The sequence below is a fragment of the Salvia splendens genome, chromosome 11 (genome assembly GCF_004379255.2).
Source record: "Salvia splendens isolate huo1 chromosome 11, SspV2, whole genome shotgun sequence".
In the NCBI taxonomy this organism is placed as follows: domain Eukaryota; kingdom Viridiplantae; phylum Streptophyta; class Magnoliopsida; order Lamiales; family Lamiaceae; genus Salvia; species Salvia splendens.
In genome coordinates, this window is record NC_056042.1 from 27,681,333 (window position 1) to 27,705,155 (window position 23,823).

At 39.4% G+C, this 23,823-nt stretch overlaps 3 protein-coding genes across 3 annotated transcripts; 2 read left to right on the forward strand and 1 right to left on the reverse strand.

Moving 5' to 3' along the window:
- Positions 1-2,324: 2,324 nt before the first annotated feature.
- Positions 2,325-4,359, forward strand: LOC121754721. The gene is made up of 5 exons (XM_042150035.1): positions 2,325-2,480; positions 2,849-3,067; positions 3,225-3,398; positions 3,493-3,599; positions 3,813-4,359. The coding sequence occupies exons 1-5, from the start codon at positions 2,325-2,327 to the stop codon at positions 4,357-4,359; spliced, it is 1,203 nt and encodes a 400-aa protein (XP_042005969.1).
- A 1,074-nt stretch (positions 4,360-5,433) lies between these two features.
- Positions 5,434-8,161, reverse strand: LOC121753640 (probable cyclic nucleotide-gated ion channel 16). Its single transcript, XM_042148871.1, has 6 exons — positions 7,678-8,161; positions 7,382-7,594; positions 7,029-7,321; positions 6,831-6,942; positions 6,501-6,737; positions 5,434-6,320 (listed from the first exon to the last, which is right to left on the reverse strand). Exons 1-6 carry the CDS (start codon positions 8,113-8,115, stop codon positions 5,610-5,612), a joined length of 2,004 nt encoding a protein of 667 aa, XP_042004805.1. The 5' UTR covers positions 8,116-8,161; the 3' UTR covers positions 5,434-5,609.
- A 3,126-nt stretch (positions 8,162-11,287) lies between these two features.
- Positions 11,288-12,967, forward strand: LOC121753627 (RNA pseudouridine synthase 1-like). The gene is made up of 2 exons (XM_042148850.1): positions 11,288-11,642; positions 11,982-12,967. The coding sequence occupies exons 1-2, from the start codon at positions 11,288-11,290 to the stop codon at positions 12,656-12,658; spliced, it is 1,032 nt and encodes a 343-aa protein (XP_042004784.1). The 3' UTR covers positions 12,659-12,967.
- Positions 12,968-23,823: the final 10,856 nt, after the last annotated feature.

Genomic DNA, 23,823 nt, shown 5'->3' on the forward strand with positions numbered 1-23,823 from the left:
TTAATTAATTTAAATTCTTGCAATAAATTTTTTATAAAATATTACAGGAAACGTAGAAAATCAATTTTACTTACCAAGAAAGAAGCACCAATATGCACACGTTAGCGCGGGTCAAATCCGACAATAATCCAATTCTACTTGCCAAAAAATGAGCTTCAATGTGCACAATTTTGCACGAATCAAATCCGACATGATCCAAATTTACTTACCGAAAAAGGGGCTGCTAGCACAAGTCAAATCCGACATAATTGGACATAGTCAAGGGCGGAGCCAAGAATTCAATTCAGAAGGGGCAAAATTATATTTATAAAGAATTTTTTAGAATTTGAGGGAGGGCATTTATGAAGGAAATTGAAAAATTTACAAAAATTGAAGAAGAAAATAGTAAAAAAAATATTTGAGAGGGGGCATTTGCACCCTACCCTCCTCAAGTGGCTACGCCCCTTGACATAGTCATTCATTAAATCAGTAACATTTTATTAAAAAATTGTCACTTTAATCACTTTTAAATATTTAAAATGTCATTTTTAATACTCGCTCTATCCATAAAAAGTTAGTCTCAACTTTTTTGGTCAGTCCAATTAATATTTATGTTTTTGCTCATTTTTTTCTTTTTATATCCCTACTTTATCTTCTTTTAATCTTTCTTTATGCTACTTTACCTATTGTTAATTAAAGTTCGTGTCGTCCATAAATGAGAATATTTATTATAGACAGAGGGAGTATATTGTATTTCCTTCATCTGCAGTAAAATGTCTCATTTTGCCTTTTGGAATATTCACAACTAAAACTTCTATTTACTTTTTTTCTATTTTGGGTAAATAAATTTACACATCATTAAATTATTATACTAATATTATATTATAAAATTTATAAAACTTGAATTCACACTCCATTAACTTTTCCATCCGTTTTCCTTCACATTTTTCAAACCTGTTGTGAGTAAAAAACGAGACTTTATATAGCAGATGGATGAAGTACGTAGTTTTCATGTAGAATAATAATATTTCATTCGTCCGTGAATATATGTCTCATTTGCTTTTTATTGATTTTGGTAATAAATTTCATATTCCACTAATTAATTTCATTTTTCTACTATAAAATTAATATTATATAAAAGTATGAATTAGATTCAACTAATTACTTTTATTTTTTATTATAAAATTAATATATAAAATATGAATCAGATTTCACTAATTTACTCATTTATATTTTTTATATTTTTTAAAACTTGAATCGAAACGAGCAAGTCAAAGTCAAAGGGAGAATAAGTTTTTCTTGAATGAGCTTGGTCATACAAATTTTTGTTCTTTTATACTTTTTCTTTAAAGAAAATAAATACGCGTTATCATTCATTTATTCCACATTGCTATTTTATAAAAGCAAAAGCAAAATTTATTATCTAATATACAAATTCAATAAATAAATATTGCTGTCTTTAACTTAAAAATCTCTCACATGCTAACCAACAATCTAGGAGAGAAATCCATAAGGATCCGTCATTATTAAATGTAAAGTAAGTTCTGAATAAAATAGTAGTATACAATAATGTAAAATTATGACAACAAAAATTTGCGAGGCAAATCCCCAATAGAATATAGTTCCTTGGGTCAAATAAACCCAAATTAACAAAAATGAGATTTAATTGGAAAAATATATAAAAGAAATAGTGTTACCTATCAACTTAAAATCAATAAATTATAATCAATTTTGATATGAATAATTATATTGTTCTCATTTTTACTTGGTACACGTAATATGAAAGGGTACATAACTCGTAAGAGTCGCAACACGAAACATAAAAGTACACTTTTTATGATTTAAAATCATTCCGTACCATGGCGCTATACACGACAATTCCATTCAGTACAATGACGTTATACGCGACAACTGATTCGTATAATCCTTCGATCACATGATCATATTGACCCCATTTAATCTAAAGATAATTTTATTACTACTATTATAACTTATGAAAATTAACTAGTACTACAATTTATAAAAATTAATTTGACGACCACTTAATTTTCACCATCGATAATATTTATCTCAAATTAGCCTAATCAAAAATCGGGCGATAGCAATAATTAAAGAGATAGCAATACATATCCCTAGTTCTTATGTTTTCATTACCACTAAAAAATGCTGTTGGCTCATGATCTTAAGTCAAACAGTGTGCCAATTCCTTTCTTTTCTTTCAACTCTTGGCTGTTTCTCATCACACCCTTAGTCGCCCTCTGCCTATATATACCATACCAATACCAACATATGTGTATTCATCACACAAGAAAATCAACAAGAAGCTTGCTAGTTAGAAAATAAATATGGGTAATAGTGATGAGAGTGTTTTTTGGAATGATAGAGAAGCATATTTCCCAACTCATGATTTTCAAACTGCAAATCATGATGGCTTCTCTGGTGAAGATTCCGGCGGCTCGAAGAGGAATTCACTCTCTTCAGGCTCTGAGAACAACAACCAGGTTCTCTCTTCTTCATCTTCTTCTTTCTTGGGTCCCTTCTTCATTTTTAGTTGAAACAAAAAACTCATTTTTTTATTTGTTTTTGTGCATTTGTTTTAGCTCGCACGCGCAATATTGTGCAATACTTGCAAACCACATTCGGAAATAAAAAAAATACGATTATATCTTTTCCCAACCTTACATTACATTCCTTTTTTTTACCCCCTTTTTTCACTTTATAGCTTAACACTTGCAATAGTAAATGGTCGCGTATGACACTACAACTGATGAAATATATATATCGATCACGTGTGTTTAATAGTAAAAAAAAATAAAAACAAGATTGTTAGCCAAAGTGTATTATTTTAATAGCCATTTTGGATTTGTAGGAAGGAAGTGCAGAGAGTTCATCCCAATCAAGCCCTCTTGGGTTGAACCTGAGTAAGACTCCATCATTCCTAAATCTGGTGCAGATGAGTTTGACTAAAGGGAAGCGTCCCGTTTCCGGTAAGGATGTGCCCAGAAGAAGAGTGGAGGAATATGTATCTTCGGAGAAATTAAAGGCTTCCAATTTCCCGGCAACGTTCCTCCAGATCGGAACTTGGGAGGTACGTAGAAATTAATTATCAATGAGATTAGCTAATACTCTTTCCGTACACAAATAATAGTCAGTCACATACTAAAAATGGAAAGTTACTTAAAATTTATTTCTCATTTTTTATATTCATCTCTTTTACTTTATTCATATTTTCTCGTGACATGCAGAAAGTGACTAAGAATGAAGGCGACGTCACAGCCAAATTCTACTACGCGAAACGTAAAATGGTGTGGGAGGTGCTAGAAGGTGCTCTCAAGACCAAGCTCGAAATGCCGTGGTCTGATATCTCTGGCATAAGGGTTTCCCTACTCGATGGTCTCCCTGGCACCCTTGAAATCGAGGTTTTCTTCTCTCTCTTTAACTCTTTTTTATTATTTCCTTTCTACTTTGTGCAAGAGAAAGAGATAAACTGGTTGTTCTATTTTTTTTGTGAAGCTGAATCAGCCCCCGATGTTCTTCCGCGAGATCCACCCTCAGCCAAGAAAGCACACCCTTTGGCAGCAGGCTGCTGATTTCACAGGAGGCCAAGCTCCCAATTGGAGGTATATAAAATACAAACAATTCTTATTGCAGAACTACAAACCATGAACATTTTATGCACTTGTAGTAATGAACGTTTTATATACATGTAATGTTCATTATAAGGGATATTCCATTACATGTTTATTACAAGTGCATAAATGTTCATTACAAGTGCATAAAATGTCAGTAGTTCTAACACAAATGGATATCATACATCGCTCTCGCTTTCTCAGGATACACAGTCTGAGGTTCCCGCCAGGTGTGCTGGACAAGCACTACGAGAAGCTTCTGCAATCCGATCCGCGCCTTTGTGCATTGGCCAAGATGCCGTTCCCAAGCCACACCTCTCCCTTTTTCAATCCGGACATGTTCGAGCCCTTCTCACTGGACTTCAACAACTATCCGTATCCTCCACTGCCAACAATGGACGCGGGGACACCGTCTTGGGCTGGGTATCATCGAAATGGAGGGATGATTGACTTTGGGGTGGCTGCAGCACCCTCCAACAACACCAACTACCAGCAGGCCTTTGGCTTGGGGTTGGATGCACAACCACAATACAATGTCAATGCACTGGGATTTGATCCTAGTATGAGTAGTCAGTGGATGATGCCACCTCAACCTCCGCTCTACCCTGACCTGAGCCTGAACAGGATGGATGATCAAGCTCTACTGATGGGGCACCACCACCACCATTTTGGTGATAACTCTCTGCCTCCCTTTCCCGGTGAAACTTCCGCCTCGGCCAACTTTTATACACCGCCATGGGAGTGGGAGTGATACAAATAGGTGCATTCGCATAGGGGATTTTGAGGGATGAGTATGAATGTACTCCTATATCTCTACACCAATCTATTGTCTCCCCATCAAAACCATTTCTGTTGTTTGTTGCAGTCCACAGTGATCTCTCCTTAAATAATAAGATCGGATATACACCTATTCATGTTACTGTTTTCATCTCGAATTGCACATGAATTATTATGTCTTTTTTTTACTCTTGTGCAAAAGATGTGCGACTACATAATCAATTTTACACCACAACAAATTAACCGCTAAAAAATACTGTAAGAGGTAAAAACGAATAAATGCAATAATAATAGAGAAACCAGGTCTGGCCGTTTAGATTTGGGGCTTGAGATAAGAAAATATTATTGGAAGTCAAATAGGAGTAGTAATCATTTCAAACACGTGCTTCAACTGCAATTAATATTTATGTCCAATTTAAAAAACGACACATATAAAATTTCATATGCAAATATTACTCCATTTGATCCACCGTTTATAATCATAAATTGACCCGGTTTGGAAATATTTTAAGAATTGTAAAAAAAGTTAGTGGAAAAGGTTAGTCTAATATAGGTGCAATTTTTATTTTCTTTTCGTTTGCAATCAAATTATTCATTTTTCTTTTCTCGTCTATCCATCAATTAGTATCTTATTTCACTTTTGTTATTTCTAGCAAGTGAGTTTCACAAATTACTAATTCACTTCACTCACATTTTATTGTAATATCTTCACTCACATTACATTAATATTTTCTAATATTTACTTACTTTCTTTACAAAGTCAAATAATTTCATAAAACTTGAATCCATATAAAAATGAGATACTATATAGTATTAGTGAATGGAGAGAGTAATTTATACAAATAAAATATTAGTGAAATGTAGGATTATTATAAATAGGAAAAAGTCGACAATTATTAACAGCAAAAAGGAAATTAGTGAAGAATAATGGCAGAGAAAATTCATTAAGCATGTTTGGACCAAATCTGGCAATTAATGTAGTTGATGACAATACAGAAAAATAATTTCTAAAAATTATACTAATAGTAATAATTGTTAAAGCTTGATATTACAATAGAAAAGAAAAGTAATAGTAATAAATAATGGCAAAGAATATTAAGCATGTTTGACCAAATTCGGCAATTAATGTAGTTTTATGACAATTCAGACAATAATTGTTAAAAATATTACTCCAGTTAAAGTGTGTCGTGAAAGAATCAAAGAGAGAGAAAAAAGAGGCACAATTCAGAAAGTAGGCTCATCAGGCTTAAAGAGCTTAGGTATTGGCGAAGTGGACTCTCCAGCAAGAATTTTAAGCTTCCTAAGAGTGGATGTCCCTCTCTTCGCTTTCTTGGCAAATCTCTTAGCCAAGAGAGACGCAGTGAGTGCACTGCTCCCGCGGTGGGAGGGGTCATCGTCGTCGTCACCGTAGTCTACATCCTGCAAACTCAGCATGCTCTCCTGCCTGGAGAGCTCATCAGCGAGCCTCCTCCTGCGGAAGCGCCTCCAAGCGGCCTGCAGGATGCACGCGCCCCATGTCCGCCACTGGTGGGAGTAGTAGCGGAACGAGTGCTGCAGCCGCTTGCTGTGGAGGCGCTTGAACTGCGCCGCGAAGAACTTTAGGTCGTCCGCGCGCAGGGCGAAAGCCTCCACCTCGGTGATGCACTTTACCGTCCGCGTGGAGGCCGGGAGGTTGAGGTGGGATGTGGCCATCAGGGCCCAGTTCAGAAGCTCCTCGCCGCAGAAGTCGCCGACCTTCAGGGTTATGGAGTTGAAGAACCCCGAGCGGCCGCCGTCCGTGGTGGAGCTCTCCAGCTGCCCCCGGATTATGAAGAGCATCTCGTTCACTGGATCGCCCTCGCGCACGATGAACGTGCCTCTGGTGTTGAGGGATGAGACCAGGCGCTGGCATATCGCGTCCAAGAGTTGGTTGTCCATCTTCGAAAAGAAAGGGACCTAAATGTGCAAGCAATATATAAGTGTAATTGTAACTCTTACTTCATTAGTATGACGCCTTTTGGCCTGGGAAAGTCACATGAGCAATACTGTGAGGATCCAGCTCAAAACAGGTAATATCATACTAGTACTAATGTTGAGTTCTGATGCGATGTTTCCTTAGGTGTGAGAAATACTTACGCGGCGAACGAGATCCAGACAGAGATGCTTTTGGACTTCGCGGCGGATGTCTAGGGGCAACTCCTGGAGAATCTCTTCTTCCTTGACGCCTCTGGTGGAGAGCCAGTTGTACTGGACGAACCGCCTGACGCGCTCCTGCAGATTGGGCGGGAGCTGCCGGTGTTGCATCCATTCCTCGGTGTCTCGTCTTTTCACTCTCCATTCTTCAAGTCTTGCTGTTGTAGATTGCAGATACGTCTATGAAATCCACACAAACACAATGTACGTGTATATATGTATGATCAAAATGGGAGATATTTAGATGTTGAAGTGTGTTGATTGAGGTTTTACCTGAACATTGCCTATGAGAAGCGAGAAGAAGAGGAGGCCCATTATGCAAACAAGAATCCCAAATATTGTCTCAGTTACCTTAGCACTCGCCTCCATACTCTGTCCATACGAGCTACCAACAACCAAATGCATAGATGCAATTAACTCCCAAATAAGAAAATTAGTTAAATGGAGAAAATAAGTAATGAAACTGGATACCTCAAACTTTTCAACCCAAACCACATACAATAAAAGTACTTCTCGAAGAAATTGACAGAAGCAATATGATCATACAAAGCAATCTCGAACATTCCAAAATTGTAAACGCCAGTCTGGCCATCGCATCTCTGGAAGACGAGGGTGGAGTTATGCCAAGCGTCATGCCCAGGGAGCATCGACAAGCAATCGAAATAGCCAGTGTTGCAAACGGATCGCCCTTCCAGTGCGCAGTAATCTCTCCAGCACGAATAGATTCTTTCCACGGACAATAAATACCATATTGCTCCCAGAGCCTGCACCTCGTCTGATTACCAATAAACAACAATAACAACATAATCATATTTTCTACTTACATGGCTTGCTAGCAAGTAGAGAATGAGATTGTAGGCCGCTCCGGTCCAAGCAGTCTTGGCGACGACGCCAGTGTTCTTGATGATCCGCCAGTTGAGAGGGAAGATGATGATGAGGCGGGGGATGTACTGAAGGATGATCAGCAGAGAGATGGTGTGGTTGACATGGTTGCTGGTCCGAGCAATTGTCATCGGCATGATGCCCCAGACAACGCACTGCCATATTTGAATAATAATTAGATAGTTTCAAGATAGATGGGTTATCTACCCTAATATAAAAAAATTTAATTAAAATGGACCTGGGGGAGGGGGAGGGCGGCGGCGAGGTCGATGGCGAAGTTGCGTTTGAGGTATCGGGAGGCGATGAGGTTGGTGTCGGTGACGAGGTCGCCGCGGCCGAAGACGGTGGAGTTGGGGGCGATGTAGGCGGTGCGGAACTTGAGGAGGATGTGGAAGGCGGAGAAGAGGTCGACGAGGGTGCGGGTGGGGACAAGGAAGGCGGCGAGGTGGTATTCCATGCTGAGGCAGTTGTGGTGGGGATCCAGGCGGATCAGGTAGAAGAAGAGGGGATCGATGTAGAGGGCGATCATGCAGATGGCGAAGAAGATGCGGTTCCATCGGTTCACGATTTCGCCGCCCGGATCGAGGACCTGACGCCACCATTCTTGCTGCTGCTGGTGCTCGTGGAGGATCGAGCTTCCCGCCGGGAATGGGACCACCCGGAGATTGTTCATCATTCTTCGTTATTGGATTTACCACAATTTTACATTTTTCTATTTCTTCTTTTTTTTTATAATCACACGAATACAGGGGAAATTTTAGGAGTGATTACATATTTTCTACACACGTTCCCAGACTCCTAGTTAAAGAAATAATTTAATTAATGGTTAAAAAATAAAAATGTATGACTAATATTTTAAATATTAAATAAATAAGTGAAATCCGAATGCGGTGACAATGCTGTAATATCCATCAATTGAAATACTAAAAATTGAGATAGATGATCTCAAATGACTTGAGATATCATATGATTAGAGTTATACTATATTACTGCTACTTCATATTTAGGTTTTGGGATGTCGAATCAATTTGAGGAGTATTTTAGAAGTTGATTGAAATAGCCCAATAATTAGATAGGATTAAGATTGAAAGTTGTACTCCATATTCTTTCATTATTTATTTTATTCTTATGTTTATCAAAAAAATTAGGTATACTAATTCGAAAAATATGCACCTTTATCTATCTAAGAGTTATATACTGAATTAGTTTCGAATAAAATAACACTAGTTTGATGTGTGGTCATTTCTTATAATAATAATTATCATGAGAAATATATATAAAGTTAAAAAGACATAACTTATAAAATTAGCCAGTTAAATTGTAACTTTTATATATATATATTTTCTCAATTGTCATTGTGATGAAATTTGTTGTGATTTCTATTATTATATTTTCCTCAATTACATAATAATCATCTAGAAATAGATCACTAGATAATGCCAAGTTACTCAAAGTTAATAAAAAACTATGATTTAAATGATAAATTTTATTAAAATTCTAATTGCATTGAAAAATTAAGAAATATATAAAAAATTACTCCCTCCGTCCCCGAATAAGAGTCGCTAATTTCCATTTTGGATCGTCCCTCATTAAGAGTCACTCTTCATTTTTACCATAAATGGTAGTAGGCCACATATTCCATTAACTCACTTCACTCACATTTTATTATAAAATCAATATAAAAATGTGGGTCCCATATTCCACTAACTTTTTCAACCAACTTTTCTCTACATTTCTTAAAACTCGTACCCGGTCAAAGAGCGACTCCTATTAGGGGACGGAGGGAGTATAATTTAGTCGGCTAATTTAAGTTATGAGAATGATTAAGTCAATAAAAAATTTTGATTTATTGATAATTTTCATGAATTAAAAATGGAACGATATGGATTATTTATAGTTTAAACTTGTTTTAATTTCCATGCGGGTTGAAGAAATGCATTAGAGCATCTCCAATGGCGGCGAGCGGACAGGCTAGCCGATTCCCGGCGCTGGCCGGTCCGCTCCCCGAACCATTGGAACCGGCGAGGGCCATTTCGGCAAAAAAATCGGCAACCCGATGCCAATTTTCGGGCGCTGGCCGATCCGCTCGCCGGTCGGCTAGCCGCCATTGCAGGCTCCCGATCGGCGAGCGATCGGCCAGCTCAAAAATTTTTTTAAAATTTTTTCGAAACACTATATATACGCGATTTGCACATCATTTTTATTCGTACCACTTGTTTTAACGAGTTTTCTCTCCATCTTAATTTATGTACAAGAGCAACAACGTGAAATGAGTAACGCGGGTGGTAGTAGTGGTGGTGATGCTGAGGAGTACGAACGGCAAATGAACGAAGAGCTGGAGGCCTATACGTCCCGCGAGATAAACTGGTTGATACAAAGGGCTTTGTAACCGGCGGTACCTCGACCTCCACCCGTTGTCCACCGACGAGCAGTGATTGATCGGGATCACGTAGCTGCACATCAGCGGCTATATGAAGACTACTTTGCGGAGGAGCCGAGGTTTGGGGCGCCTCTTTTCAGGCTGCGTTTTAGGATGCGTAGGGCAGTGTTTATGTGTATCGTTGATGCTTTGGAGTGTCGATATTTGTGTTTCCGGTTCAGGTACGATGCGGCTGGCAGACCCGGCCACATACCTATACAAAAGTGCACTGCGGCAATCAGGCAGTTGGCCTACGGAGGCGCGGCAGACATGTGGGACGAGTACCTCCACGTCGGTGAGACGACTGCCCTGGATTGTCTGAAGTATTTCTGCCAGGGCATCATTGAAATATTCCGTGATCAGTATCTTCGAAGCCCTACCCCTGAAGAGTGCCAGGATCTGATGTAGATGCACGGGGAGAAGCATGGGTTCCCCGGGATGTTGGGCAGCATAGATTGTATGCATTGGGAGTGGAAGAACTGCCCCGCTGCCTGGAAAGGGTCCTACACGACCGGCTACAAGGGAAAGAATCCCCCGATGATCCTCAAGGCCGTAGCTGATTACCGGCTGTGGATTTGGCATGCATATTTTGGGGTAGCCGGGTCGAACAACGACCTCAACGTCCTCAACTCGTCGCCCCTTTTCAACGAGCAGTGTTAGGGTGTCTGTCCGGCCATCAGTTTTATCTTCAACGGGAACCAGCATGATATGGGCTACTACTTGGCAGATGGGATATACCCTAGGTGGCCCATCTTTATGAAGACGATCAGATGCGCATCAGATGAGATGAAGACCTACTTTGCGGAACGGCAGGAGTCGGCGCGCAAGGATGTGGAGCGCGCATTTGGTGTGCTCCAATCTCGATGTGCGGCAATTAGGGGTCTAACGCGTTTGTGGCATGTCGACTGCATTGATGATATAATGTACGTTTGTATTATCCTGCACAACATGATTGTCGAAGATGAAGGTGTACAACTGACTAGTTGGCCTAATGACGATGCTAATGAAGCCGGCCCAAGCCACGGTGTGGCCGCCCCCAACGTACGAAGCGGGGTACCTCACGATAAAGTCGGCCGTTTCAAGGCACATGCCGACATGCGCCAAGTGGATGCTCATATTCGACTCTAAAAAGATTTAATTGAAGAGTTGTGGGCGCGGAGGACTGCACGTCGTTAGATTTTTTTTAATTGATGTAATTTTTTTAATTAATGTACTTTTTTTAATTTAAATAATATTATTGAATTTTCCCGTATCTGTGTTGTAAATTTAATTTCGTATTTTGTGTGATTATTAATTATTTATTTTTTATAATTTTGTTTATTATAACAGGAGGAGTGTGTGGCTAGCCTGTAGCTGACCTATAGTTGGCCTATTACCATTGGAGATGCCCTTAGTAACCTGATATTTTGGCCAATACCATGCAAATGCAATGACAAGAATACCCTTGGTTTACCCCGCTCATCCCCTCCTCCAAATTACCAGACCTCTCCGATTGTCGTCGATGGCGGCGGAAGCCCACGCGAATTCTTCCCAACTTCAGCCGGAAAACGCCCCCCAAACACTTGCCGATTATCCTGTCCCACTCTCCCCTCCGCCACCGCTTCTATCGAAGAACGTCGAGCTGAATAGGGCTTTAACGGCTTCCTCCAAATCTTCCATCTTTTCCCTCTCTAGAAATGATGTACTCTTCGAAGACGAGTGGCTCATTGCTGTCAATAAGCCTCAAGGGATTTATTGCGAATCCATTTTGTCTTCAGTTAGAAAACTTCTCAGCCCTGATCAAGGTTCATTATTTCTAGATACTGTTTTTTGCTTTAATTTAGTACATTATTTCTCCTTTTAAACTGAATTATGTGCTAGTATATCTATAATTAAAATGAATTCAATAACTTTCTGGATTACAATTTGATGCTTCGATTGGCTATTGACTAACTTGCTCCAGAATTAATTTGCTATTGTTAATCATGGGGAAAAAGAATTAATTTTTTGAAAGAAGTAATGTTGTTCATTAGCAAAGGTTATATATTTCTGGAAATTTTGTTCATTTTCAACCAATATCACTCCGATTGTTGGGGAATGTTGTTGTAAAGGCTTATCTTATGTAATTGCATCTTTTTTTCCAGAGGGGCTAGGGAAGTTGCAAGAATTCCATCTATCTAATCGGCTAGACCGTGATACGAGTGGTGTTACGGTCATAACAAAGTCTCATAAAGTGGCGGCCAAGCTTGTGAAAGCTTTTACATATCACATGGTCAAGAAGACTTACCTTGCGCTGTGTGTTGGTTCGGTTCCAAAATGGAATAAGATCATCGTAAAGTCTGGCCATGGTCGATCAAAGCATGGAGCCTGGCGCGTCTATGCTGTTTCTGATGTTGGTCGGACACTTCCTGGCGGATCATACGTTCGAGATATGGAAACGCTTATTGAAGTTTTATCAGTAGATGGGAAAGGCTGTTCACAAGGGCCTCTTGGATCGGGAAAACACGAAGAAAATACCATTGTTGTTAAGGAAAAATCGGAAATTACATCTTGTACTGAGAAATTGGAGGTTCTGGTGAGAGCGTATCCTAGAAGTGGAAGAACGCACCAGATTCGTCTGCATTGCCAGTATCTTGGAATTCCAATTAGAGGGGATGTGAAATACGAAGGTGTCTGTGAATGGAAGGATAGAATCTACGATGGGCATGAACTTCATGCAGAAAGCTTGTCTTTTGAACATCCTATAACGGGGCATTCAGTTTTGATTCGAGCACCTTTGCCCCTGTGGGCTAGCGAAGCACTATCAAAAGTACATTTGTAGTATCATTAAGATCGGTCGAAAACAAAATCAAGTTCTTGTTTTCATCTTAGTTTACCTACTTGCATTTTACCTGTCCTTGTCTCCGGGTTGAGGGCAATTAGAAGAAATTGTTTGGATGAATTCTGTTAGTATCTCCGACTTATTTTAGTTTATTCCTGGCTTTCTTCTACGCAATTTTATGCTTAATTCATGGAACATTTAGCCTTACCAGCACCTGACTTACGACATTGGTGATGTATCTTCTATTCTAATGACTCGCATGTGTAAGCGAGCGTTAAGTAATATACTGATGTGAACTGTTTGGGAGCACTTAGTTTTGACAATAGATTGGATTTACAGTTGCTGGATAAATATATATGGCACTGCATCTGGTAATGCATTGACAGCAGGCTCATCACAGATTCTGATGGATTCAGTTTGTCACTAGACCATGCGAAATTTGTCATACTGCATCAGTAACTAATTAGATACCCAACTTCCCTCGGCAAATTTTGTTGGATCGATATCAAACGTGTATCGATTTTATTTTACAGAAATGGCACAATCTGCTCATCCCTCTGAGAGTATAGCCGTTGACAGTCGCATCAAGGTGAGATTCAATTCATGCATCATGTTGTTTCCATCCTACTTGTCCTATCGATTCGGACCACTCATGTGCCACAGGATCATTGACAGCAGCAAGACCCCTTTCACAATGGTATTTACTTGTTTCTCAATATTACTGCTCGTCTGCTACAAAGGTTTCGTATTACCAATGAAAGTATAATTTTGTTAATTTTCCAAATTTGCTCATTACTGACAGAAGAGTGTGCTATGATATTATATGGAGTAGTATAATGTAGTATATCAGGGTGATTCATAATTTCATATGCTTAACTTGATACATAATTTGTTGTGCAAATACTTGTTCCAGATCAAGGAGGTTGTTTTATTCTTACTCAATCAGCTTATCAGATTATGCCTTGGTTAAAGACATCAATGATTATTGTTGTCCTTACATCTTTATAAACCAAGTTAGATAATCCTCTTCAAATCTTAAAACTCACTTGTGGTATACATTTTCTCTGTGCCACCATATATGGGTGTAGACTTCTAGTTAACATGTTGTGAAGTTTACTTCTCTCCCTTTCCCTCTGAAGTTTCTATACTTTTTAGGCACTTTGAGATGGAAATGGAATGTGTGGAGCCCTGAAAAAGATGGATCAAATATTGTTTGACACTGATTGAGTATGTATGAAGTGAGAAAAGTGGACAATGTCAATAATGAAGCTCATCAGTTGCTTCAAATAAAAGGATCCAATCAAATAAAATAGGAAGGCAGCAATCAGCTTGTCTGCTTGTGCTATGGATGGACCCATGGCCATCACCCTTTCTTTCACCAATTTTTTAACTTCCTAAAGCTTTAAATAATGATACAAATTTTATAGGGGCAGTTATATTCATAGCTCCAATTTTATTAACTATAGCCCCTATTTAAAAATATCAATAGATGGAGTACTATTTTGCGTTATAACCCCCACATTAATTTTAATAAATGATTCATCACCAAGTCAAGCAACTTTATACTCCTACTATAAAAACAAGACTTAGAACAAGAGCAAATATTTTTTTTAAAAGAGTAAAGATAAATTTACAATGATTGTATATACAAAATAATGCCCTTCAAATTTAAATAGGATAGGTACTAATTTATATTAATTTGATAGCATCATTAATTACATATTTTTATGACTAATTTGACCTTATTTATAATTGTAGGAGAAACATTATATATTATTACAATTATTTCTATATTAACTTATTTTTTTAAAAAATAGTAGTATGTAATTGAATTTATTCTTCAAAAAATATCCACCATTATTAAAATATTCACAATAAAATTTTAGATAAAATAATAATTCATAGTATATTAATGGAATATGTTTTTTATTCATTTTAGTTAAATTATCACATAAATAAAATTTTCTTTTTTTTACAAAGCAAAAATTACGCAAAAGTAAGATACATTGATAAAATTTAAAATGATAATTTTATGTAATTAAGAAACTATAATCATTGAATAATATTGTGTGTCTGTCATCAATATTACTATTATAATATGTGTCATTTGATGATAGGAGATTGTTGGACTCAAACACGTAATACAACCTTATAATGCTCCTGGTGCATAAATTGATAAGATTATGAAAATTTGAAATTATATGATAAATCACTATATTTTCAATATTTCAGCCACTGAATTATTTTAATAATATTAATTTCACAATTATTTTTGTAGTGCGTTACAAAATATCTTAATAGAGATGGTCCGATGATAGCAACATGTGACATATCCTTTATATGTATGACTACCAGATAAACTGATACAATATATTAAATTTATATAATAAACACATATAAATTTTAGACTCCTATTATAAAATTATTTTATAATATTTGTTATATTTTATAGTGAATCATATGATAATATACGAGGTAATTCGATTATAGAAATGTATGTGACACATTCTTCAAGTGTATTGTTAATTAAAATTTTAAAACATAAATTATATAACTACGTCTTCATTCATGTAATTTCGATAATAGTATTAAATGACCATATATTGACTTTTCATTGCATATTTCTCCATGTGCTATATTGTACATAATATATTTGAAATCACAATCTTCAAATTATATTCCAAATCACAAAAATTGAATTAGTTGAAATAAATACAATGTACATGAGAGATCTAAATTAAATATGATACAAATTAATTACTAAATTATTTTGTGGAAGAATATAAGGATAATTTAAATAAATTTATGAAAGAATAAGTTTTATACTAAATTGTTTTGTGGAAAAAAAAACGATAAGTAGTTGAAGGAAATGGGAAAAAATATAATGTACTAGCAAAATTAATCTACAAATAATATTATAATATAATTTACAGAGTACTATATTTTATTTAAATATCAAATTTGATTTAATAAATTTTGATTTGATTATCAGTACTTTCACTTCTTTTTTTTTTCTTCTTTTTGTACTTCTTTCAACTTGATTTCATACTTTTCGGTTAAAACTAGAAAAAACATATAAATATTTGTTTAAATTTCTGAAAACATTTTTATTAGAAAAAAATATAAGTATTTTCTTTTTGAAATTTAGTTAAAAGTATTATTGTTTATTCTTTAATTAATGTGAGGGGTTATAATGTAAAATTAATAAACAATTAGAATAGGTAAGTTCCTTAATTTTTGCATAGTATTGAAAATGACAAATATACCCTAATTTTGTTTATACAATTTTGTTTATTTATCACTGCTCTTTTTTAAAATATTATGTAGTTGATATATTATTGAGGTGTAGTAATACCTAAATTAAACTAATCAAATACTTTTCTAATTGAAGTGGCTCATTGTTATGAGTAAAACTATCTAATTAGCTTTTTTGACACAAGTCAAAACCGACAACGATGAAAATTGAAGGGCTCATTTTTACATGAGTTAAAACCGTCATCTAAAAACTAATGAACTCTTTAATATTAGCCTAAATTAGGGTTTGGATCTCCTACTGTGCATTCAGTGACAACATAGGATGTTTTGCTTTCACACTATTATTATATTGATAAATTATATTATTATAATATTAATTTTTTTATATAAAATAATATTATGCACTCTCTCCGTCCCAACTATGTTGAGTCGCATTCCTTTTTATGTCTCAACTAAGTTGAGTCATATACCCTTTTAACAAAAAAATAAAATTTTTAATCACTCTTACTTTATTCTATCACCTACTTACTCTCTCATTATCTCTCCTACTTTATTCTTCTCTCCTACTTTTCAATATAATTTTTTAATTTCCGTGCCCAAAAGTTATGTCACAACTTAGTTGGGACGGAGGAGTATGTCACAACACCCCTGTTGTGGCTGAATGCACAACAGGGAATCCAAACCCGCCAACACTATCAACGAATTTGCAGAAGCTCATTGAAAAAAGTCTAAAGTTTCAATAAATAACAAAAAAGGCATGATACAAGTATATCAATAAAAATTGAAGAACACCTAAATATGAATATAAACTAATTACACTGAAGATCGTTACTTACAAGTTAAATATCAAAAACAATTGATACTTAAGTTTGAGGAGAAGTGTTGAAAATAATAGAATATGTTTGATTAAAAGAAATAACCAATGCTACAATTAGAACATGCTCAAGAAAGAAAGAAGTCAATTTAGATCAATCAAAGTATTCGAGTCATAAATAAATTATTTTTCAGCTTTACCTCAATGTAGAGTTGTACATAGTAGAGTTGATCTATACTTTACGCTTCTTCTAGAGTTCTAATCTTTTATTTTGTGCATTAGTTTTTTTAGTTTTCTCCTATTATTTTCTATCTATCAACATATATATCTCAAAGGTTGAGAGTAAAATATAGTTCAAAAAACTAAGTAGTACATTGTAATATCCGAAAATGTTGTTTTTTTTTTAAGGAATGAAATTTTTGTGTATATCTTGTTTAAGATATGGTGTGGTATGTTTTTTTGTTTTATATTATTTATGGGTGTGAATATTTAGTTTTATGGTTATTTGAAAAGCAAATTAATATCTTAATTAATAAATTAAACCCCCCCTCTCTCTCGGTTTTTCTCTCCCTCTCCCTCTCTCTTTTTCGAAAACCCTCCCTCTCTCCCCACTAATTTCTCAACCTCCCCCACTCCCTCTTAACCGATTCATTCCCCTTTTTCCAATCTTTTTCTCTCTTCGGTTTCTCTCAATCTCTCATCTCTCTCTTTCGCGAAGTTGCTCTCTCACCGGTAAGTTCTCTCGCCCTCCTCCCTCTCGGTTTACCTTTCCCCTTTCACTCCCTCTCATCATCGTCTTGGATTCCTCAAGGTGATACCCCCCTTCGTCGTGAATCGGAGTCGTAAGAGGAAGTAAAGCTTTTTCACTACGTTGAACTATCCGGGAAAGGTAACACAAGGCCTCAACTCTCGTTTAATTCGAATTCATGCATGTAGGACGTTTTGGAGGGGTTAGATGCTGAATAAGTTGTGGGATTATGTGTTTGTGTGAAGCATGTTTTTGATGGTAACTGACAGTGGGTTCCGACCCCTTTTTGACTGAGCAAACGATCTTCTTTTGGTACGAAATTTAAACTGTATGAACTTGGATGTGTCTTCGGTGTGGCGTGTAAATTTCAGCTGCATTGGATGTCGTATGATTTTATTATGATTTTTGCAAGTAAACTGCGCAGATTCACGAATTGTATGTTTTTGGGAGATGTTTTCATGTGCAATGGTTGGGTTTCTGAGTGTTGTGCTTTTGTGATGTATGTGGGTGTGTTTGGCCAAGAGATGGCTCGGAGGAATCAGTGTTTGGTTCGAGGGTTTTCGTGTGTGTTGGCCGAGAGTTGTAGGGTTCAGCCTAGGGCAGATTTGTGGAGAGTCTGGAAGGGATGATCCCAGGTGTTTGGGTGTGTTTCGGGATGTAGAATGCGTGGTGTGTTTGTCGTATAGGGTTTGAGAATCGGGGGTCAGAGGAAAAGGGGTGTAAACTAGGTGCCGAGCAGACGGCCGAGATGGTCGGCCGAGGTGCCGAGCAGGCGGCCGAGATGGTCGGCCGAGGTGCCGAGCCGGACGGCCGAGGTGCCGAACAGGCGGCCGAGACGGTCGGTCGAGGTGCCGAGCCGGACGGCCGAGATGGTCGGCCGAGGTGCCGAGCCGGACGGCCGAGACGGTCGGCCGAGGTGCCGAGCAGGCGGCCGAGATGGTCGGCCGAGGTGCCGAGACACAGGCGGCCGAGACAGCCGGCCGAGGTACCGAGCCAGGCCGAGACGCCGAGCCTTTTTCCCGAACCTGTTCCGAGCCAGGTGAGCCGTTTGTGCAGTGTGGGTGTCCCGGGAGTTGAGTGTTGTGTTTGTGTCGTGTGCGCGTCTTGGGTACGTGGTATGCGTGTCGGGTGCGTGCGTGGTGTGTTTCGGACGTGTTGTTTTTGTGTGTTTGTTATAACATGTTGTTAAGTGTGTATACGTGTAACGTGCTAGATGTTGAAGTCATCCAAGTAGGAATCATGCATTGCCGTTAAACATCGTCTACCCTGACTCTAATTATGATATTTATTTATCTTTCAAAAGGGTGATCTTTTACGAGGAAAGTGTGGTTGAAGGGAACTATTTTAAAGGCTAAGCAATCGAGGTGGGCTTTTCTACCCTACTTCTATGTGGGCTATTTTTTTAAAATACGGACTTTGTTCCGGAAATGTTTATGGAGGTGAACTGTTGTCTTGCCAATTGTTTTGATTTGAAACCTATCTGAAGTGGTTTACCACATATGTTTAATCGAATTCGGGTCTGTTGGGCTGCGAACCCTCAGGCTAGTGTACACGAGACCGGGAGCCATCTGAGAGCAAGTTGGCCGGTCTAGTTGACCTGGGGTGTGGCCACGCCCCTTGTCACCGTTGGATCAGATAGTGTATGATGGTGGGAATAAGGGTGGCAATATCTGAAAATGACTGCGCAGTCGAATTTATGAAATATATTTTGTGTACTTGGGTTATTTTCTTACACTTAAAACCCCAAGGTTACACTGATGTGGCATGACAAACTATGATTTTGGCGTGTGTCCACTGAGTGCAATAAGTACTCAGCCCTGCATGTTGTTTTCTTAATGTGCAGGTTGAGCGGCGATGGGGATGACGGATGTTGAGCAGTGGAAGCCAAATGAGTGTTTTACTTGGTCTTTTGGATGGTGTCGTGTCGTCATACCCGGCATCATCTGTCTTTTGGTCTTTTCCGCTGCTTTGTAATCCGATACATTGTTTTTATTTAACTCTGTTTACATTAACTTTAGTAATGTCTTCTTAGTGCAATGTTTGAAGTGAACTTCTTTTTAATAAATGTTTTTGGGTCAAATATTCATGTTCTCCCCTTTCTTCCCCGCTTCTTTATTCCTCCCCTAGTCGCGGTCCACCGTACTTCCTATCCTTAGGAAATGCGGGCGTGACAGAGTGGTATCAGAGCCTAGGTTTTCTTTCTGCTCTGGACCTAAGAGTCTCTTCTGTCTTGATTTAGTTTGTATCCCTGTGTCAAAATAAATAATTGTGTAAGTTTTCAAAAGTGTCATTGGCTCAACATCCGACTCATCGCACTCAACCTGAAATGAGGTAATGAAAATTTTGAATTTTTGGAAAGTATATGGAAGTGGAGGAAATTATGAATGGGTTTGGAAATAAATTTTGTAAAGTTTAAGAAAAGGTTGATGCATGTAAAAGGGTACAAATTGATGTGAAAAGTTGGGAATTATTTGAGTTATGAACTGTTATAGTATGTTATGAACTGTTTTTGTGTGTCGAATGTACTTGAAAGCATGTAGCTGATGTATGATGATTTGATGACGTGATTGTTGATGTGAGCTTTTATGGGAGAATGTGTTGGCCTTTTGAATGTTTGAACTTAGACGTGATAGGATTTCACTAGTGCTTCTTGGACCTATAGTAGATAAGAACGTTTGGCCTTTGAACACCAGCGGGTTGGGAGTTAGAACATCGATACGTCTGCATACACATATCTCTCTCTCTTCTTCGGTTATGCACTCTGTTTTTATACGCGAGGCGATTGTTTCTGTTTTTCTATAGATGGCGCGTATGTTCCGAACCCCGCGACGGAGTGATCGCGATAGACTTAGGGCACAGAGGGTGCTCAGAGATTATAGAGTGTACCGGAAGAAGGATCACGTACCGTTGATCGAGTTCGTGGCACACTTCGATACCCTCTGGAGGGCAGCTCAGGAGTTCGGAGTGACAGAGCATGACGGCATTGAGAAGCTAATAGAATTGCTCCCCGACAGCTGGAAAGAGTGGGCCGAAAGAACGGCGAGGAGGTACACGTGGCATGAGCCCGCTACCGATGACATGGTGGGTGACATGGCTGGCTTTCGGAAGGCCGTGTATTGTGCAATGGTAGACTCTCGAGAGGAACAGCCCCCACAGGATGTGCAAGAGAGGATTGTGTATCAGGACAAGTATGTGAGCATGTACGAGGATGAGCAAGGGTTTGAAGATGACTACGGGGAAGAACCCGAGGAGGCTCCGCAAGGGAACCCCGAGGAGGCTCAGCAAGAGAACCCCGAGGAGGACGATGACGAAGACCCGGAGGAAGTGCCTATGGATGAGGATGATAGAGTCGTAGTCTAGAATTAGAATAGTTCGTTGTCTTTTCAGTTTTTACTTTCAGTACGATCTGCTCTTGAGAACAACGTTTGACCTCCTTTCTTTTAATGAGAATTTGGATTTTGATATATATATCCTATGTGTTGCATCTTATACTACATGAAGATTTTATAAGAAAATTTTGAGAAAGTGGTAATTTTGGATGAGAATTGTAGTAACACTTTTTGGATATTGAATCAGAATGCCGCCAAGACGTGCACGCCAACCACGACAAGGACCCAACGTGGAGGCACCACCTCCACCACCACCGCCACCACCACCTCCACCCCCGCCTCAACAAGAAAGATTCATAGTTACGTTCTCCAGGCAGAATCCTCCTAAATTCGATGGACAAGGAGATCCATCAAAAGCGGAAGAGTGGATACGCGGCCTCGAGCGTATCTTCAGGGTCATGGAGTGCACAGATAGGGAGCGCATTGCTGGCGCTACCTTTCAATTATCAGGTGCTGCCGATTACTGGTGGGAGACTCGGCAGAGAACTATGGATCCTGCACGCCTGGAAGCGCTAACATGGGAGGAGTTTAAAGTAGAGATCGATAACAAGTATGTTCCAAAGACGTACAGACGGGCCAAGGTGGTAGAGTTCCACACACTAAGCCAAGGCCGAATGACTGTAACCGAGTATGACCGAGCCCTCGCGCAGATGGCACGATATGCGCCCGAGTTGATGGACACCGATGAGAAATGGGCGGTGAAGTTCCGGGCCGGGCTCAGAGATGAGATAAAGGCCGCATTGGCCTGTCGAGGAGAACTCTCCTACTCGGAGATCATGACTTGTGCACTGGACGTGGAAGATGCACTCCCTAAACCAAGAGTTGTGGCGACAACAAACGCGACACCACTACAAGCTCAGCCAGGTCACCAAGAGAAGAGGAGGTGGGATGGTGATCAAACTCAGTATGGTGGCAAGAGGCCACAACACATGAGGAACCCACCCTACAATGGCGGGAGACAGAATACTTTTCAACCGAGGGCAAACTTTCCGCCGAGGAACCCTCAATGTGGAAGGTGCTTCAAGTACCTCACCGGAGAGTGTCGAGACCCTAGGTGCTTCAACTGTGGTGGAAGTGGGCATTACCTCCGAAATTGCCCAAATAAGAACATGGAAACGAGAACGAGACAGAACCAGCTAGGTTTCCGTCCACAATCCCAGGCACTACCTGCACCTCCACCGCAACAACGCCGCCAAGGATTACCATCGCAAGCAAGGGCCTACGCCTTGAAGGGGAAGCAGCCGGCAAACGGGAAAGAAACCTTTGGGCAAGGAAACTTGGCAGGTATGGGCACACTTCTCAATATGCCTATAGTTGTCTTGTTTGATACGGGTGCGTCGCATTCCTTTATATCAACGTCTTGTGTGGATACTTTGGAATTACCTACTGTTAAGACCGAACCCACTATGAGTGTGACCTCACCGGTAGGCGGGACTATAGATATATCCCGATCTTGTGCATGTGTGAACTTTGGAATAGGTGAACTCAGTTTAGTGGCTCATAATTTGCAAATAATGACGATGGGTAGCGTAGACATAATCTTGGGTATGGATTGGTTAGCGGAGAACCACGTTACCCTTCATTGTAGAGAAAGGGAAATCTCGTTTGAAACCCCCGGAAAGGAGCCGGCGAAGTTTCACGGAATCCCAATGAGCCGACGCAAGTCCATTATCTCTGCGCTGCAAGCCACTACAATGATGAGAAAGGGATGTCCAGCGTACCTTGTTTATTTGAATGGGGAGGAGAAGAAAGACAGGAAGATAGAAGATGTGGAGATAGTGAGTGAATACCCCGATGTTTTCCCCGATGCATTGCCGGGACCCCCACCCGACAGGCAGGTAGAATTCACGATCGATCTGGAGCCCGGATCGGCACCAATATCCAAAGCACCTTATAGGATGGCGCCAAAAGAGTTGGAGGAGCTTAAGGTGCAACTACAAGAGCTACTGGAATTGAGATTCATTAGACCTAGCGTGTCGCCATGGGGAGCACCAGTGTTGTTTGTAAAGAAGAAGGATGGATCGATGAGGATGTGCATCGACTATCGGGAGCTAAACAAACTGACGCTGAAGAACAAGTATCCACTACCAAGGATAGACGACTTGTTTGACCAACTTCGAGGGGCAGGAGTCTTCTCTAAGATGGATTTGAGGTCTGGGTACCATCAGCTGAGGGTTCGGCGAGAAGATGTACCCAAGACGGCTTTCCGAACAAGATATGGTCATTATGAGTTCGTGGTGATGCCTTTTGGACTGACGAACGCCCCGGCAGTGTTCATGGACCTTATGAACCGCGTGTTCCACCCATTTCTGGATCGGTTTGTCCTAGTTTTCATCGATGATGTGCTTGTTTACTCAAAGAACGAGGAGGAGCACAAAGAGCACTTGAGAACCGTCCTAGCAACTCTAAGGGACGAGAAACTATATGCCAAGTTCAGTAAATGCGAGTTTTGGCTCAAGGAAGTGAATTTTCTGGGACATGTAGTAACCTCAGATGGAATTCGTGTGGACCCGGCCAAGGTGGAAGCGGTGCAGGAATGGAAGTCACCTTCTACACAAAACGAAATCCGAAGCTTTTTAGGACTGGCGGGCTATTATCGAAGATTCATCGAGGGATTCTCGAAGATAGCAAGGCCAATGACGCAACAACTGAAAAAGGGAGTCAAGATGATATGGACACCAGAATGTGAGGCGAACTTTCAGTTGTTGAAGGAGAAATTGACCACCGCACCAATCCTAGCCGTGCCAGAGCCAGAGACTGACTATGCGGTGTATACGGATGCGTCGAAGGTAGGACTTGGATGTGTGCTTATGCAGAAGGGGAAAGTGATTGCATATGCATCGAGACAATTGAAGCCCCATGAGCTGAATTATCCGACGCATGACTTGGAACTGGCAGCCGTGGTACATGCTTTGAAGATCTAGAGACACCATCTCTATGGAGTCCGTTGTGAGATATA